The 20194-nt window shown below is 36.4% G+C and overlaps 1 protein-coding gene across 5 annotated transcripts in view; it reads right to left on the reverse strand.

The window, feature by feature from the left end:
- The window catches only part of LOC121385463 (glycine-rich RNA-binding protein 3, mitochondrial-like), a 37138-nt gene that overhangs the window by 1165 nt on the left and 15779 nt on the right, over window positions 1-20194 (reverse strand). For 2 of the 5 annotated variants that reach the window (XM_041516169.1, XM_041516162.1), the window contains exons 7-13: window positions 17319-17401; window positions 15326-15552; window positions 12766-12830; window positions 12409-12438; window positions 6077-6793; window positions 3553-3648; window positions 787-888 (exon numbers count right to left, since the gene is read on the reverse strand). In XM_041516169.1, coding sequence (XP_041372103.1) covers window positions 787-888; window positions 3553-3648; window positions 6077-6793; window positions 12409-12438; window positions 12766-12830; window positions 15326-15552; window positions 17319-17401 — 1320 coding nt within the window. The remainder of the gene's footprint in view (window positions 1-786; window positions 889-3552; window positions 3649-6076; window positions 6794-12408; window positions 12439-12765; window positions 12831-15325; window positions 15553-17318; window positions 17402-20194) is intronic. The other 3 variants (XM_041516183.1, XM_041516176.1, XM_041516191.1) reach the window with 2 other exon arrangements.

Below are 20194 nucleotides of genomic sequence, written 5' to 3' on the forward strand. Positions count from 1 at the left end.
ACAGGTGGAAGAGTCAACTGTCTTCAGAAGTGTCCTTTTCACTGATCCAATCTGTAAATCTACTCGATTTTATTAACAGTAATCAAAATATTTTTAAAAATCAAACAGACCGAAAAAAAATTCCCCAACTATTCTGCTCAAAACGTCACTTTTCAGTGCTACTGAAGAACTTACTTTGAAATGACCACTAGGATTATTAGTGACACAAAAGAGAAGCTACCATATTCAAGGCATTTACTACACAGATTACTGCATGCATGCAAAGCTTTGTCAATAAAACCCTTGATTTTATTTTTCACAAAACTTTAAATTGAATACCATACCAGATTAGTGATCCAGATTTAGTCTTTATTAAGGGATACAATTTGACACTTTAAGGGTATTTCTGTTTAAAATCCAAAGAATTTAAATTAAATTTTAAATAAATTATCAGAATTGTTATTTTAAAGTTGTGAATAATATTTGATTGTGCAGTTTATAATTATGGTAGGTGTTGGTATGTTTAAAAACATTTTCTGGTAAGTTTTTTTTTAATGTTGGTTATGTAATTGGGACTGGAAAGAAAATCAATCACTCATGCATGTTGGGAGACGCGATAATCCCAATTATTGTGCCGATATCAAGCAGCTGTATCTCTCTGGCTGGGATATCTCAGCCCCAACATACACCAATGAATTCCATTTCTGAAATAAAACATGAATTTGGTACAGAAATGTCCGATTTCCAACCTAGGTATAATGGCCTATCCCCTGTAGAAGCTACCACACTCTCCCTTGTGTAGCTTACCTTGTCCCCCAGGGGCCGTGTACTGCCCTCCCTGTGCAGAGTTCTGTCCGTAAGACCTGTTGGGTCCATAACCACTAGCGTCTTGCTGATACTGACCAATACCTGCAGCAATAAACGTCAGGCTTAAGACTTTGACGTTAGTTATCGGACTCGCACACCTACTCAAGTTAAATTAAATCAACTACCTATATTTAGTGACGTTTGCACACAGGTGTCCACAAGTGTGGCTGTACACCAATCCCTTCCCTAGTATTACCATGCAATGCTTATAAAATGTACCGCAAATCAGTAACCTTGTTTAACACCCAGAGACTAAACTACTATGGAAATAAAAATCAATACTTCATTGCATCCTTCCATGAATGAATACATTACTTGAAACAAAATTAAATGGGCCAATTTCTTTTGTTTAAAGTTGAAGAATCAAATTGGTTTGAGAACTACTGTGAACATTATTCATTACATTTAAAAAAAAAAAATGTATATATGTATATATATATATATACTCTTCAAAAAAAGAAACGCAAAAGGGTACAAATGGGTTATAACTCCGATTTTATGTTTCCTACCGGTTCATGCTTTGTGAATATAAGGTCATTGCATGTCCCAAACACATTCCCACGGTTACATTCGATAAAACGCAGCTACTGTACAATAAAGTTCCAAAATGTGAATATTCGCAAAAACGCAGCCACGTGCAAACCATGTCACCACTGCACGTGCGTTGTCTGCACGTGCAACATGAACACCGACAGTATAAAAGTGCAGGGTGTTCGCTTGCCTGGCCTCTGTATCTGGCCGACAGTTGACAATCCAGGACATGCCACGTCTCAGTGAACCGCAGAGAAACGATGCCATCGGCCGACTAGACGCAGGCGAATCCAGAACGGCCGTTGCCAGGGCATTCCATGTGTCCCCAAGCACCATCTCCAGACTGTGGGACCGTTACCAGCAACATGGATCAACACGTGACCTCCCTAGATCCGGTCGACCACGGGTCACTACCCCCGGGCAGGACCGCTACATCCGGGTACGCCACCTTCGGGAACGATTGACTACTGCCACCTCCACAGCCGCAGCAATACCAGGTTTGCGCAGGATATCCGACCAGACCGTACGGAACCGCCTACGTGAGGTAGGAATTCGTGCCAGACGTCCAGTTCGAGGTGTCATCTTAACACCACAACACCGTCGACTCCGACTGCAGTGGTGCCAGATTCATCGACAATGGCCTCAACTGCGATGGAGACAGGTGTGGTTCAGTGACGAGTCCCGATTTCTGCTCCGACGTCATGATGGAAGATGTCGCGTGTATAGGCGTCGTGGTGAACGTTATGCGGCAAACTGCGTGAAGGAAGTGGACAGATTCGGCGGGGGTAGTGTCATGGTGTGGGCAGCCATCTCACACACTGGCAGAACTGACCTGGTCCACGTGCAGGGCAACCTGAATGCACAGGGCTACATTGACCAGATCCTCCGGCCACACATCGTTCCAGTTATGGCCAACGCCAACGCAGTGTTCCAACATGACAACGCCAGGCCTCACACAGCACGTCTCACAACGGCTTTCCTACAGAACAACAACATTAATGTCCTTCCTTGGCCATCGATATCACCGGATTTGAACCCAATTGAGAATCTATGGGACGAGTTGGACCGACGCCTCCGACAGCGACAACCACAGCCCCAGACCCTGCCCGAGCTGGCAGCAGCCTTGCAGGCCGAGTGGGCCACCATCCCCCGGGACGTCATCCGTACTCTGGTTGCTTCAATGGGCAGGCGGTGCCAGGCAGTTGTCAACACACGCGGAGGCCACACCCGGTATAGACTCCAGATGACCTTGACCTTGGTGGTGTGTCCTATCACTTACTCACAATGGACTAGAGTGAATTGTGAACAATCCTGCAACATTTGGTAATTATCGGACTCACCATTCAATAATTAAATCAATTCTCCAAATGTTACGACAATGTGGTTTTGCGTTTCTTCTTTTGAAGAGTATATATTTGGGGGGGGGGGGGGGGGGGGGGGGGGGGGGCAGAGAGAGAGAGAGAGAGAGAGAGAGAGAGAGAGAGAGAGGAGGAGAGGGAAAGGAAAGGAAAGGAAAGGAAAGGGGAAAGGGGAAAGGGGAAAGGAGGGTGTGTGCGTGTGGTACCTTTACAAAATGTTGCTAAAGCTGCATCCAAAAATTTAGTAGCCAATCAGCCAGAAAATATATAGCCAAACAAAATAATGCTCTTTCAAAGCATTACTTAGTTTTGGAATTGACATTTTGGGCAATTTAATGGTAGTTAGTTCATCAAATTTTCCTTTAACAATTCACATTTTATGTTCACCAAATTTCACTTCAAACGTCTGTAAAGGCAAGGTGGTTGACCACAGACAGGACAGCCTAATCCTACATTCCAACCAAAATTATTATAACAGGCCATAGAATTTCAAATTTCACGGGGAAAAACCTTTTCGGTTCCGTGCTTTGTGATCATGGGAACCCATCGAAAACTGTTTATTAAAAATAATGATATATATATTATTTATTTAGTAGTCGCTCTATATAATAATCATGAGAAACAAAATTTAGGTTCCATGATTTTGCACACGCGCTACAGGAAACAATAATTTAGGTGAAATCCAAGGGCCTGCGTTTCACTTGAATTGGCAAGTGGCTACTTAATCCTCAACTTCTGTGAAGACAAGGTGGTTGACCGCAGACAGGACAGCCCAATTCTCGACACCAAAAATAAAAAGACTACAACAGAAACAAACCTTGAGCAGCCGGCTGTTGTTGAGCGGCGTATGGATCAGCTACCGGCGCCACCTGCTGGCCTCCGTACGTACCTCCATAACCCTGAGCTCCTTGACCTTCAATCAATCACAACAGAAATACTTAAACAACTTCATTATTACCAATACATCTGACTGACAACATATTTAAACTTGGTCCGGTAACTGCATTAACTATGTACACCAGTAACAGCAGCTCTAGATATAGCCAAAACTTACATTTTTCTGAAATATTTGGGTGCAACAAATAGCAACTAGTGGTTTTAAAATTCTAGTAAAACCTCTGAAATCAAATTATGACTTAAAATTAGTCAGTGTAACATTACATATAAATATATAAAATCAAGGCTTACCAACTGATAAATGGATTTTCTAGAAAGATAGCTGTATATTACAAACCCACTATTTGTTATCAACTCCACTATTTGCTATCAGTCAGGTAAGCCTTGAATAATCTAATAGTTCTAACAGTATAAGCTAATAAAGAATGCAATCTGGTCCAACTTTGAAAATTCGTAATTTCAGAAAATATTTTACTCCCAGCCAAACCAAATAAAAAACACCCATTCTTCTTTTACCATTTTTTTTTAAATATAAAAGGGACAAATTCAAAATTAGAATGCTAAAGTTTGACCAGAAATACGTAAGTAAACTGAGCAGAGAACAAGAATTTAAAAGGAGCTGTACCAAGCAAAACATTTGATGTTTTATCCTCAAATAATTATCCATCCACTTGTTACCAAGGACCCTAATTCAAGTGTTTTGTTATGTTAGCAAAAAGGTTGATTCAAATGCATAAAGCATTCAGTCTTAGTCCCTGCTCAAGCGATACAACTCAGATGATAGTAATGTCAACATATACATTTAATAACCAAAGCTAGGGCATATACGTATAAAACTAATTACTATTTACAACAAAACCATATCAATTTAAATAGTTCTCTAAATTATATGTAAATTAAACAAATTAATTTAATAACTGAAGGCACAGTATCACAGATTACCTTTAAAAACAACAACCCCAAAACCCCCCACATTGAGTATGTAAATGAAATTATTTAACTGGCATACTAAATATTGCTAATGTACCACCCAATACATTTTTGTATACTCCTCTTCTGCCAATGCTATTTTGCTGGATCACTTATTATATCATCCCGTCCATGGCACTATGCCTTCAAGTCTAAATAATTATCACAAGATTAAGATATGGTTAGCAGCCAGGATACATCTCTAATGTAATTTATTTATGACTAATTTTAGCAGCAGCAGCAGCAAACTATATTTTTACAATTCAAAAATTATTATTGTGGCACACCTAATCCTGGCTACTTGCCATTTCATCTTCAGTCTCATAAAGACTTGTAAAACTAAACTTAAACCGATACAGCACCAAGACCACCCACAACTATAACTAATGGGCAATCCAGAGTCCATCTCTTAGTATAAAAACAAATGGGTGGGCATAAAAAAATAAGAGCTTTTAAAAAAAACTAAATAATGTATCAAATTGTTATATTTGACAAATGAATTTTGTACAAGCGTCTTTCAGCCCACACATTTGTTAAAAGCTACCAAAAAAGGTGAACTTCCATGTTATATTACTATATACAGAGAAAATAATTAAGTACCCCCTAAAACAAAGGACACTCTTCCATGTCTAAGGGATGCCACAGAAGCTGCGAGTGGCAAGTTACTTAATGTTTTAGACTCGTTGGGTAAATGAGAAAGCCATCATTCTGGCATGTGGTAGTTCCATTCGCTACAGACTTTTTGTCTTTATGAGATTATAATGGAACGTACATAACAGTCAATAATACCTGATTATTATAAAAATAATAAAAACATGTCATAAAAACAGAAGGAAAAAAGCCAGTCTGTATTTAATTAAGTTCTCTCTGCATAGTATGGCATGTTAATTCCATTGCTATAAATGAACTGGAAAATTAAACCGTTTCCCTTTACAAATGATGCACAAAGCAATTAAAGAATGTATGGAAGTCCAGCTTTAACAGCAATATCAAGCATCCAACTGGTCTGATAAAACAAAATTGAAACATTTATTTATACTGCGATACTGGCTAGTTATAAGCAAGCAGTATGTCAAAGCATTAGTTGAAAATTACTGTATTTGAAAGTGAACAATGAAAAATTTCACTCAGCTGGATCAGTTAACCCCAAAAGTAGTCCCACCTAGTATTTAAAAACAAACAAAAAACCCAATCACACCTATTACTTCGTTAAACCAAAATTGTATCATTATGTCACCAATTAATCAATCTTGCACAGTTGCTCTTTATTAAAGTCTCCAACCCTCTCCATCTCCCAAATAACAAAAAATCCCAACCACCGAGTCACGTAACTGACAAGGTGCCAAGACAAATTTAAAGAACTACATGGCCCTAAGTCGTTACATGACTGGTACAGTCCCCAGACCAGTTGGATGTGTGGAAATAAAGCTGGCGTTATCTCTACTAGTGTTCGAGGAGCACTGAGCAGCACTCACTGTGTTCTACTGATGGCTGACCTGGAAGGGCCACAGGTTGTCTTGAGGAAGGGTTCGGTGGTGCAATCTGGGGCATGGCGGCAACTGCGACACCCACAGGATATCCTGCTGGCTGGGGCTGGGCATATAGAGCTTGTGGAGGTGGGGACGCATACACAGCCATGGAAGGCTGGGAAACCACTACATGTGGCGGTTGGGAAGCTTCAAACACCACCTGCTGTGGCCGCGGCACCGGCTGTGCAGCATAAAGTACTTGTTGTGGCTGACTAGGTTGCCCGGGCTGACTAATGGGAGTTACCTGGGGAACTGCAAACGATAGGGGATGAGGCGGTGCCGACACAGTGACTAGGTGAGGGTGAGGGGCCGACATAGGGTGGTGTTGTGGTGGGGGTGCTGATCCATATGCAGGCTGTGAAGGAACATTCTGTGGTATGGGATCTGTGGGAGGAGGAAGCCCCGGTGGCCTTCCAGCCATTGAGACAGGAACACCTTGTGGAAGAACTGGAGGAACCGGTAGAGGGACAGGTGACGCCCCCTGCGGTGGTGGGCTTTGTGTTGGAGACCCTGAAAGCGGTTCATTCCATGGTCCAGCCTGGGGGCCAGGTGGAACAGGAGCAGGTGGGTGTCCAGTTTGGACAGTGGGGCTGGGAGGTTGGCCAGGGGAGGGACCAGGAGGTTGCTGTACACCATTAGGTTGTGGAACCCCAGCAGTAGTACCTAGAAGAAAATCCAAAATGAACGAGAATTCTGCAGACAAAAAAAATGTCTGCAAAAATGTGACAAGATAGGAAGTTACTATTAAAAGAAAGGATTATTGTCCACCTTTAAAAGAAAATACATCAACTTTGTTATAATGCTAACTGATTTAATAAAGCAAAAAGCGTATGTAAATAGTAATAAGTATGTTAATAGAAAATATTATTCTCGCATTTTTTTTTTTTTTTTTTTAAATTACATAACAACAAAAATCATATGGCAAATAAAGCAAAAATGAATGCCCATGCCAGCTTCATCAAGTAGTTTCAAATCACTGTAAAAAAAATTACGTAGTAAAAAAATTAGTGCAAAAATGTTTTAATAATGACCAACAAAAAGATATTGTCAAAGAGGTGGTTAATATCGGTTTTATCAAACCATTTTAATTTAAAGGTATACGGACCCCCTAGCTACTGCATAATGGTGGCTTTCAGCCAAAACATTTTTGTTTCTTAATTTCAAGCTTTTGCCGTACACATTAAAAATTATTATGTATATAGTGTGCCATTGTTGAGCTTCTTTACAGACAGCAATTGCCGCCAGTGCTGTTGTTAAGTTCGAGCCCTGTAATGGGGATGAAATTGAGAGATTTATTTGTGCACATTTAGCCAAGTATTGTAGGGTCAAACCACTGTTTACTTATTCCCAGGGTTAAGGTTTACATTCACAAGTTAAACATGCACAGATTGTCTGTTCAAATCAGTTAATTTGTATATTAATCATGTTTGAATAGTAGAATGTTCGTTTTTTTCTTTATTGGACTATGGCTTGATAAAATTGACCACAAAATGTCTTGTAAAACTAACTTAACCACTGTTCTCAGACCTGTATTAAAATTATTGTTAGCAAGTAAATGTTATTTCCGAACGACACATTTTAACTGTTAGTGATAAAGCAAACTTTTCAGAGAAACAAAAATATCAATGCATGAAAATGTCATGAGGAAACACAGACTGATTTCTAGCAATTAGTATATTAACTAAAAAAAAGATTATAATTGTATTCTACTATCTGCCAAAGTAACTGTGGTTTAGGTATTGTAGAGAGAAAAACCACAAAAAAACCTGCAACAAAGATTTATCTGTTGAAATTATGTACAGGAAACAATCCCAGAAATGTCTTAATGATCAAAACATTATTACAACATAATTTCTAATTATTTGTGAAATACTATACAACTACAATAATTTATTAGTGGTAAATAAAGGAAATTAAGTAATGAATTATATTGTATTTCTCGTTCCAGCCAGTGCACAACTGGTATATCAAAGGCTGTGGTATGTGCTATCCTGTATGTGGGATGGTGCATATAAAATATCCATTGCTACTAATGGAAAAATGTAGCAGGTTCCCTTTCTAAGAATATATGTCAAAATTACCAAATATTTGACATCCAATAGCAGATGATTAATAAATCAATGTGCTCTAGTGGTGTCGTTAAGTTTTTTTAAATATTTTTTTTAACTATTTGATAAAATGAATATTTTCTATTTTATTTATCAGTTTGACATGTTAACCCAATAACAAATTTGCACTGCGACTATGTACCACTCAATGCAAAGTCACCTATTCTTGTATAATCTGGCAGTGGGATAAATGTTCATAACACGTCAAGATGTGCATGTCAGAAATAATATTATACTAACAGTAATGTTCAGTACATATGACTGACTTTAGTCTTCAAGAATTTTATTTCACGTTTTTTGTACCTGGGATGAAATATTTAAAGTTGAGTATGCTACCCCAAATATCTACAGGTTGACAGGTGTGAGTAGTTCAAACGTTTGTACTTTTTAAATATACAACAAATTAAGTGTTTCCTTCTGATTTTTTTTTAAAACAACCAAAATGCCAATTACATTTTCCATAATTAGCATGTTGGAGCTCTCTTGACAAGACACTACTGAATCTGGTCAATGTTCCATCGTTCAAAATGCTATTGAATACCGTGAGCATATATCACAAAGGTTAAGTTTAAACAATATAAGCTACAGCCAACCTTGAACAAAAATAGTTTTCTGCGAAGCGACAAACTCTGAAAATGGAGTCCAACATTTCCCAGACTAAACTTCTCTTATAATAGTAAAAAAAAAATGTAACTGGGTTACAGGAACAATTTTGTTTAAGGATGGCAAAGTAAAATTAATTTAGGAAAAAATTTAAGGCACCAAAATAAAGTCTGGTAACCCATCACGAACAGGTTACCAAGAATAGATGGGACAGTTAAAAGCCAATCTCATAACTCAATATTTGTAATCACAATTTAATCCCACGACTTGAAATCTACCATCATTTAGCTTTTAAAGGAAAATCAAAGTGAAGTAAATGAACAGAATTTTATGGACAGACTAATCTGCTAGTAACTTAACTGAAAATACTTATTTTGATGCCTCTTTCAACAGCAGAATATACTTTAAACTGCAATTCTTAAGCTAAACCAAACAATGCAAACCATCTAAATAAAGAAAATGGGAAAACACATGGTTGAGCACATGCACTGAAGCAATGTCGTAATTATCCAACAAAAATGTAAAATTTATAAAAAATTTTTAGATCAATAAAATTAAAAAGCTTTTTCTTTGCAATTACTTTGTTCATATCCAGCACTGTCAAGAATTTAGTACCTAAATTTAAAAAGCATCAAAATATTGACAAGCCTTTTAAAATTATTTGGATTAACATTGCAGGCCCTAATCTAGAATTTAAAAAGTAGAAGTGACTTTTCCCTTTCCTGGAGAAAAGGGAGAAGTTTGATAAAAACAGGCAAAGTGCACATTTATGGGTACATTTCTTTACGTTTCATCAATTTCTGCGTTCCACCAGAAAAATTCTAAGTTTTACACTCTCTAACTAATATTTTGATATAATATAATACTTCTGGTAATACAATTTAAAGACAGTTGTATGTTTTTGTATACAGGGCTTCTAGATTATGGTAGAGCCCACTCCGATGGTTAGTGATATTCAATGTTGGGCTAGTAAATACCATGCCCGATGGCTAGTGAAAAAAAGTTTTCAAATACTGTACTTATTTGGTAAATATGAATATCCTGGACCCATTCCTAACTCCCAAATCTTAATGTTTTTAAATTATCTCCCTCTTTGGGTGACATATCTGATTATTACCATTAGTAAAATTGTATTTACTTTAAAGTAAAGTAGGGCTAGTGGATTTTTAATTGTGGCTAGTAAATTGTTAAAAATACTGATCCCATGGCTAGTGGATTTTATAAAAATTCTAGAAGCCCTGTTAATATGTGCTGTTATGTTAAAATAAAAGTATTAATTAGGATTTTCTGGTATTACTGAAATGAATGTGGCCGAGGATTAACAACGCTGGACTGGTCACAGCACACGGCTTGATATACGTTACTTTGAAAAACAGCAGCACGGTTTACCTGAAGAATGTCAACATTAGACTACGACATATATTTAATCTCCGCACAGCAGAAATTGGAACGAGTATTAACAATTGTTAGTAGATTTTGATAATAAATTTAACACGGTAAAACATTAGTTCATCAAATCAATCATACATTACAGAGCATGTAAGCAAAAAAATATTTCCCATTTATAGGCCGTTTACGAATACTCGAGGATACAGTCTGGTGTCAAGTAAAAACACTGTCCGACATAAGGCGACAAGGTGCCAACGAGCTATGACAAACTCAGGCTCTTGACATCTGTTGTGTGATTTTGTTTTTGAAATCGGATTAAGTCCAGAATATTATGGCCACTTCCACTTCTCACTACTGCTAACAAGTCTGCAACTTGAGCTGACTTACGACAAAAAAAAAAACCCTGCCCATTTCGCCAGCAAGATTAGGGCCTGCATTTTATCTGTGCCATTTTTTTTTTAATTAAATATTTTTAAATTATCAATGCCTCATTGCAATCATTAAAGTTATAACTTATTTACTACTTTTAACTGTGAATGCAAACCAATTAGAGTCCCAGTCCTCAAAATTCAAAATGGCAATCAACAGTGTTGCCATCAAATGCTACTGCAAAACTGATCTCTGATGGCATTCTAATAATTATCAAATATTTACTTTTATCTGTACTAACTGCCATCACAAGGTCATTTGAATTTCGAGAACTGGGGTCCTAGGTAATTATTACTTCAAGAAATTAATTATAGGTTCCTAGCTGACTATTGTAGAGTCGCATAGTGTGGAATGACCAATAATTAAACATCTTCAAAGATTTGCATTCACAGGTACTATATAGTACTATATATGATTAAAAAATAAATGTTTTAAATAAGAAAACCATGCACTGTAATAAGTTTATCAACAACTTTGTTACCCATGCACATGTTCAATAATTACAATGACGTCTCACTAAACCGACCACATGTACAAAATAATATACTAAAACAATGAAATAACACCAAACTATAGGCAACAAATTTGGTAACCCTCACACCATCCATAAAGCATGGTTTTTCACTGAACATGCTAATAACACCAATACAATGATAAACCTATTTAATAGGGATGTAACGATTTATCAATGTTGACATTTCTCTCTACGATACGATGCATGATGCATGCACTATTGTGTCGATACTTACGGAAAGAAAGAAATGTTTTATTTAACGACGCACTCAACACATGTTATTTATGGTTATATGGCGTCAGACATATGGTTAAGGACCTCAATACTCGTCTTTTATTAAAATTGATATTTGTCATTTAAAGTAGCAATTTATTTATTTATAATGCATGCACTATTGTGTCGATATAGTGAGGTGAATATCGCGATATATATCGTATCGCAACCATACTGTAGTTACACCCCTACTATTCAACACCAATAAAGCATGGAAGTTTCATAGTGGAAAACCAAATCAGTGTTCGAGATTAAAAATTTTGGGCAGTATCCCAGTTGGATACTAACATTTCAAAATCTGGTATCCCATCTGAGAATTTAGTATTATATGGTATCCCGGTGGGATACTGGGTTCTTGAAGTCTGGTATCCAAAATTAAATTCTGGTATCCCCGGGATATCGGGATACCGTTAATCTCGAACACTGCAAATATGAAACCATCCAAAAATGACAGGCAATTGAGAAGAAAAAGAAAATCATACATATTGATTCTAAGTTCATTCTCTATCATTATTTACAGTATTCTCTTCCATTACTTTGTCAACTTCTGCATTACAAATAGTGGAAACCCACCCTTACATGCTGATAACCCATAAGACATTTGACCACTCCTTCCCGATTAATTAACATTAGCTAATGAAATAATATGGCATAAATGTATATGTAATCATCACTTACAGAATGTACCATAATAATAGCCTAATATACTTGTACTTTCTCCTACCATTTCTTTCTTAAATGCATCACTGAAATTGTTGTGTACATACAAGAATTAAATTTTCTATGCAACACAGAGGAGAAGCATCAGAAATGTGAGAAAGATGGTCATTACTGACATATAATCATTAACCAACTGGGACATCGATTAACTACATTAATTAATTATGCTCGAACAGGTTAACTAAAGTGATGCATTACTGCTACCTAGTGGAAAAAATATAGTTATAAAAAAAGCAACATACCAGGTTGTGCCTGATAAGAACCCCATGCACCTGAAACAGGGAAAATACTCTTAAATTAACAACTGCCATGTTCAAATAAAAATAAATATTAGTACATGTAGTTATAAAAACACTGTACTGTATAGTCAAAACAAAGCTTTAAAAAAACCCAAAACTTTAAATCAAAGTCAACCATCCTGTTATGCAATTATACTTTTTTTTAAATTTATTTTAAAAAAGCAATGTATATTTAATAAACAAATTGGACATAATCCAGTAAAACAGCTAGTTTGTTACTTGCAGCACTTTATGGACTGCACAACTGTGGGAAGATTAGGAGGGGTGTTTTAGGGGATCCAGTTTCTCAAATGTACGTACCTTGACCTCCTTGATTCCACTGTTGCTGCTGCTGATAGCCGCCAGCCTGCTGACCGTAACCGTATCTGTGGATGAAAACACTTATTACAACACAGGGCACCACACACTACTATCTGTTGCGTCATTACGTGTAGCAGATTAATTAGTCAAAGTTTAGGAAAATGTAGTATTTAATTAACCCATTGGTCGTTACTAGTTGTATTTAGTATGAACCGATAACTGTTTATAGTGCTACTTGTATAACAGTAACATGAAGCAATGCTCTGGTATTAGATAATTTTAATATTGTGCTTGACCCATGTCGATGTTTTGCAAAGTAGTTGTTTACAAGGGAAAGAACTGCCTAAAACTAGATGTCACATGTCCCTCTCAATGCTGTTGTATATTTTTCACAGAATATTTGGACAAAAAAATTGTATTGAACTGCATGGAGTAATTAATGGTGGTGTGGAACCCCAGTCAACAAGCACTTCACAATATTACAGGTGGTTTTAGGATGTGATACTTAAATAAAAAAAATAAAACAAACCTAAAACAGCATTAAAAAGCTGAACTATTTATACTAATAATATGGCCATATTTATATACTGAACAAAAAAAGAAACTTCCGATTTGTACATATAGTATTTGTTGTGTTAAAGAATTCATTGTGTAATGAAATTATATAGATAGTATTAGCCTTGAGCTGTATTATCAGGATTCATGAATTTTATCAATTATTTTTGCACAGTTAATCGTCGACAACGTGAAATTCAATTTCCACAAGCATGCATGGTTCGACATGTCCCGTGTAGTATTCGGTCAATTTGTTTTACTTGTCTTACTGACATTGACTTCAAAATTTGTTAAAAAAATTAAAGTTTTTTTTACATAGTAGCATTTTTAGTATGCCAAGAATAATACCCAATAATTTACGCGAACGGGCGATTGGCATGCTTGATGCTGGCATGTCGACAGAAGACGTTGCAAGGCATGTTGGGAGTTTAGTCGAGCGATACGAAATCTTCGCGTAAGATTTCGAACGACAGGAAGCACCAACGACTTGCCACCTCGTGGACGTCCACGTGTTACAACACGTGGTCAAGACCGCTATATCATGAACACGCATTTGCGCAATCGATTCCAAACTGCCACTGCTACTGCTTCTAACACACCCGGGCTTCATAATAACCGAATCAGTGGGCAAACTGTTCGTAATCGTCTGCCGGAGAACGGTTTACATGCACAACGTCGGATGCGTTTTAACGCAACGTCATCATCTAAATCGGGCACGTGTACTCTCGTTGGATACAGCGGCGCTGGAATACCGTTCTTTTTTCGGATGAATCCCGATTTTCTTTATAACATGGTGATGGCAGGGTGCGCGCCTACCGTTGGAGAAATGAACGCTATGTTGATTGTTGTGTTCTTGAACTAGATCGTTTCGGGGGTGGGGGTTCTGTCATGGTCTGGGCAGTCATTGCCCATGGTTATCGTTCACCACTAGTCGTCATTGATGGCAATTTAAATGCTCAACGTTACCGCGATGACATTCTCGCTCATCACGTCATTCCTCTGTTCCATAACAACGCCAACATCTCGATTTTTCAGCATGATAATGCCACCTCTCATACAGCTAGAGACACTGTAAATTTTCTTAGGACAAATAACATTAATTTCATTGATGACTGGCCTGCTAAAAGTCCTATCTCGACCCCATCGAGCATGACTGGGATCGTCTGGACAGACGATTGAGGCGTCGTCCCAACCCACCCGCTAACGTCAACGAACTTCGTCAAGCGCTCATTCAGGAATGGAACAATATTCCACAGGCAGAAATCAACTTTAGTCAATTCTATGCGCCTGCGATGCACTGCAGTGGTCAATTCAAGAGGTGGTCATACCAGTTATTAAGTGGGTGTTTTTATTTTTAACCCCTACCACACTTGGTCAAAATTTCTCCCAGTTTGTTAACCTATGGCCATGATTTTTGCACCAAACGATGCATCATGGAACTCTCTTTAAACGCACATATAACAATTATTCCCCTGGTTTGTTTTCATCAAGTTAAGTTCAAGCAAAGTTAGCGAAGTTTCTTATTTTGTTCAGTATAGTACGTCCCAATATTTTAGGTCATATCAAGTCTACTTTGAAAACTATTTCATGAAAATAAAGCAGAAATCCGATGTAAAGCTGAAAAGACATCATGCAGTAAAATTGAAGTCAAATTTAAAAGGAAGGAAATGTTTTATTTAATGCCGCAATCAAAACATTTTATTTATGGTTATATGGCGTTGGGCATATGGTTAATGACCACAGATATTGAGGGAGGCAACTCGCTGTCGCCACTTCATGGGCTACTCTTTTCGATTAGCAGCCAGGGATATTTTTTTTTACACCATCCCATAGACAGGATAGCACATAACCAGTCGTGGTGCACTGGCTGAAGCAAGAAATAGCCCAATGGGCCCCACTGACGGGGATCGATCCCAAACCAACCGCACATCAAGTGAGCACTTTACCACTGGGCTACGCCTTGCCCCTCAAATTTAAAAGGTTCCAAATTGACAAGTCTACAAACCCTTGGTCACCATATCCTGCCTGCGCCTGTTGATTGAACCCATTGACCGGTGGACCTCCGTAACCGGGCTGCTGGAATCCTTGCTGGAAGCCCCCCATACCACCCCAGTTCTGCCCTGGCTGCTGGAAACCCTGTCCGGGTCCACCTCCGCCACCACCACCACCACCACCTCTACCCATTCCTGGACCATTGCGACCAGAGCGTGGTTCTGCACGTTTACACTCAACCTGTGAACAACAAAACTTCAGTTAATCGTCAATCAAGATACAATACCTACACATTAGCAATAACAGTTAATTAATTAATTAAATTATTATCAATAAGTACATGCATTATAACTAAGTATCTAAATCTAATAAATTATTTCGATTATTATCTGCTTAACAAGTTGATATTGATACTGTGCAGCCATCAGAAACCGACAAGTGAAGTTGGGTGCCAATGAAGTTGTTTTAATTTCACCTCTTGGATACAGTGGATGCAAGAAACTGGTTAACATCTTTTAAAATATTAAAACAAAACCCAAGCAAAACAATTTAAAAAAACCCCTCAAAATTGAGTTAAGTAACTTAAATAATGTCAAATAGTAACATCACTAGCAGTATATATTTAATATCAGGCGATGTCAAAATGTGAATAAATTAACATGTCCAAGTGACATGCAGTAATAAGTTGGCCATCCTGAAAGCTCACACCAACTCTTGAGAAAACCAGCAATCTGGAAAAATAATTTCTAGCTGAAGAGATATATAGATGCTATTTTAACTACGTTCAGGCATAAATTATACTGTTTATTAACTTGATATGCATTAATGTTTTCCAAGTTATTGCAGTTTTTTTTATTATCTATTTATTATAAAGCAAGATTGACGAAGAACTACAAAATGATATTATTGTAAACCATTAACAATTAATATTTAAAACAAAGTAAATAACTATTGTGGCACAATGTGCATACTAGTTTACAAGCTTTCTAAGTTAAAGTTGTACATGAAAAAGTCAATTCAGGTAATTTTAAAAAATAATACAACGAGTTGGCCATCTATCTATACACCATCAATACTGATACTAATAATGAAACTGATATTTAATAACACAATTCAACTCATTAAGCTAAGTATAAATTATTTGTCAAACACATTAAGCAATTTCTAAATGAACAAGTTTTTAATAAATTCATCCGTTATACAAGTGTTCAATATGAGCAGAGCTATTCAGTTAAATTTCAATATTCATTTAAGGTCCACTCTCATCACTGGAAAACAATAACAATAATTTTAAAAAATCTAATTATACATCTTGTGCACCGCTACAGTGTTTATATCCATCAATTTCCCCTTATTTTAGATTTAAAAAACTAAAATTAAAGCACCAAGAAGTACATAAAAGGTTGGTACTAAGAAGTCATTCAATGCTATATACATAATCAGCAACAAAGCTAGTTAGAACGGGATTGCAAACAACAAAATTGAAGTGAATAGTGTTGTAATTTTACTACTGTACAGCAAGAGACATTAATAATAATAATCTTGTGAACAAATAAGTGTATTACTATTCAAAATTGAAAACTAGCAATAAATAAAACTAACAAGATCTTTAAATCAGTTTACATAAGTATGGTCAGAACGTAAGCTCATAAAATAATCAAATGAATTATTTTACTACTGACCACCAAGTAATTGGCAACTTCACTGGAAGTATCTAAGTGATATATTTTATCTGGCACACGTATCAACATACTCAGCATGTAGCTAACTGAATAAAGCATGCACAAGTTTCAAAAACAACAGTAAACAAACCAGTTTAATTGTAATTAATGTATATAAATAATTAATATCTAAACTTGAATAATTACAGGCAATACTCTAAATTCTTAAATAAATAAATATATATATATATATAAATATAACGTAATATAATCACTGCAATTAGTGTTAAAATTAACCAGATAACTCAAGTAACGTGATGAAAATGAATTAATGTAAAGGATAACCTTCTTGCCGTCCAAGATAACATAGTGTAGTTGGCAAACTTGATCAACGCTCTCCTCAGTCTCGAAAGTCAAAAACCCAAATCCTAGTTGATAATATAACATTAAAGAGATGAACAAAATGCACAATAAGACACACGACTCCACTGTTGAGGCTCCGGTTTCCGCCGATGACTTGTATGCACACTGCTGAAGTTTCCGGTACTTAACATAAACCCTGAACTGTAATAATAGATTACCAACTTTGCTCAAAATATTTCTGGCGTTATAAAATTTCACACTATAAATGTGTTACTGAACTCACAAACTAATTTTGTGTACCTTTCTACTTTATTTCAAGAACAAAACTATTGTCAAAATAAGAGAACTCTAAAGAGTAACTAAAATTGAATTCAGATACTGTAAGGTCAAACACGCTATGTACAAAGTCTACTTCAATGTCTGTAAATAAGATACACAAGCCTTGACTATTGATGTTAGTAATAAAAGAGTGAATTTGTTTCACAATACCCTATTCTGAAATTTAGTAACATGCAAATTGGGTTGTTTTTTACAGAAATTATACAGTTGCTTCTCTTCATGGCAAACTTAAAAGATAATGTCTCCGAAAGTTTTTAATAATTTGCTTACAATAAACAGGTTTGGTGTTAGTAGACTGTTCATAAACCTTAGCATCAAATTTACGCATATCCAATGATGTAACCATGATAAAAACTGATTTGCAACTTCAGCAACACTAAAAGCATAATCAGAAACAGTCCTGCCTATCCTCTTAAGTCAAGGCAAGAAGAAACACACCTCTCACAAAACATTCCTCAAACTCAGGGTACTTAATTAGCATTATAAAAGAACAAGAAACATTGCAGTAAATGTTGAAACAGGGCTTCTAGAATTTTTATGAAATCTACTAGCCATAGGATCAGTAATTTTAAGAATTTACTATCCACAATTAAAAATTCACTAGCCCTACTTTACTAAGTTAATACAATTTTACTAATGGTAATAATTGGATACGTCACCTAGAGGGATATGGAGCTTAAAAACACTGATGTGTGTGTGTGTGTGTGTGTAAATATTCATATTTACAAAACAGGACAAATGCAGCATTTGACAACTTTTTTTCACTAGCCACTGGGCATGGCAATAGTATTTATTTACTAGCCCAACATTGAATATCACTAGCCACGGGAGTGGGGCTACCATAATCTAGAAGCCCTGTCAGGCATGGCAATAGTAGTTATTTACTAGCCCAAAATTGAATATCACTAGCCGTGTGAGTGGGGCTACCATAATCTAGAAGCTCTGGTTGAAAGAATAGCAATAATTTTACACGCATGTTGTACCTTTAAAATTCCAGTATCTTTTTATCAAGACACATTACTGTGCAAAGAGTAAATGTGTGCATAACTTATATTAGGCGCCAGAAAACTTTAAGGGTTAAGCAATTTTAATTGTATGAAAATGCTTCAAAATTTAAATACAAGATTATTAGTTGAAATAAGACGTAACTGCTTAGTGTGGGAAAATTGGACAAGAACATTATAAAAATCAGCAAAGCTTCAGTGAAACAGTGTCAACATGGACAAAGCCCGTCTTGCAAATGTTTTCTTAAAAGGATTAATGGACATTGATGGGTAGTAAATAGTTTGTTTAGTCAATTAGCACATACTGATTTGAAGAAAGATCAATTTTATTTTTGGTTATCTTTTCGCCAACTGGAGACCACTTGTTTAGTGTAACACTGTTTCACTCCATTGGCATTCATTAAAAAATATTTTAAAAACGTATATTCATAGTCAAAGCCTGTGTATTTACAAACTCAGCCATAGATCTTTAATATAATAAATGTACACTGAATGGTGCAAACACTTTTACTAGTGGCATAAATAGTACCAAGCATCTTGTAAAAAACCCAGTTAATAATAACAATAATAAAATACATTCGAGATAAATAAATAAAACACTAATATTTTGAGCAGTTGGGAAAGCAAAGATTAATACTCTAAATAACAAATCATTGGTAATGATGAACAACTTAAATCAACCAAATTGACATATGTAAGTTTGTAACCTTAAAAACTAACATTTTAATGTCCATCTAAACAATAATCCACGGTGCGAGGTCGGTTAGACTAGCACAACCACCTTTCACTAAATACATCATGAAAATAAACACAAATGAATAAAGTTGTTGCATTAAGTAATAACTCTTACAGTATTAGTACTATTAATGTGACAGATGTTTGAAGGTCCCTTACAGCTTTAAAGTAATAAACAAATGGAACCTGCTACTAGATATATAAATACTATGGAATTGTCAAATGCGTATACATAAAATAAAAATAAAATAAAATCAAAGAACAGTCTGGATACATAAACCTGTAACATTGTGCATCTACATACCTGTGCAATTCAACTATCAAATCAAACACAAATTTGATTTTATAATGTTATGCAAGTGGTGATATACAAACCAAACAAGCTAACTATTCTGCTTCCTGTAAGGCCCCTACTGCACAGCACAATAATGTTGCCAAAGAGGCATCAGAAATGTGCACACCCCAAAAATATTACCAATACCCAAAATATAAGATATAAGATAAAAAAAAGAAAAAAGAAGTGTTTTATTTAACACTGCCGCTAGAGCACATTGATTTTTTATCTTATCATCGGCTATTGGACGTCAAACATATGGTCATTCTGGCAGTTTTTAGAGGAAACCCGCTGTCGCCACATAGGCTACTCTTTTTACGACAGGCAGCAAAGGATCTTTTATTTGCGCTTCCCACAGGCAGGATAGCACAAACCATGGCCTTTGTTGAACCAGTTATGGATCACTGGTCGGTGCAAGTGGTTTACACCTACCCATTGAGCCTTGC

Source organism: Gigantopelta aegis, chromosome 2, assembly GCF_016097555.1.
Source record: "Gigantopelta aegis isolate Gae_Host chromosome 2, Gae_host_genome, whole genome shotgun sequence".
NCBI lineage: Eukaryota > Metazoa > Mollusca > Gastropoda > Neomphalida > Peltospiridae > Gigantopelta > Gigantopelta aegis.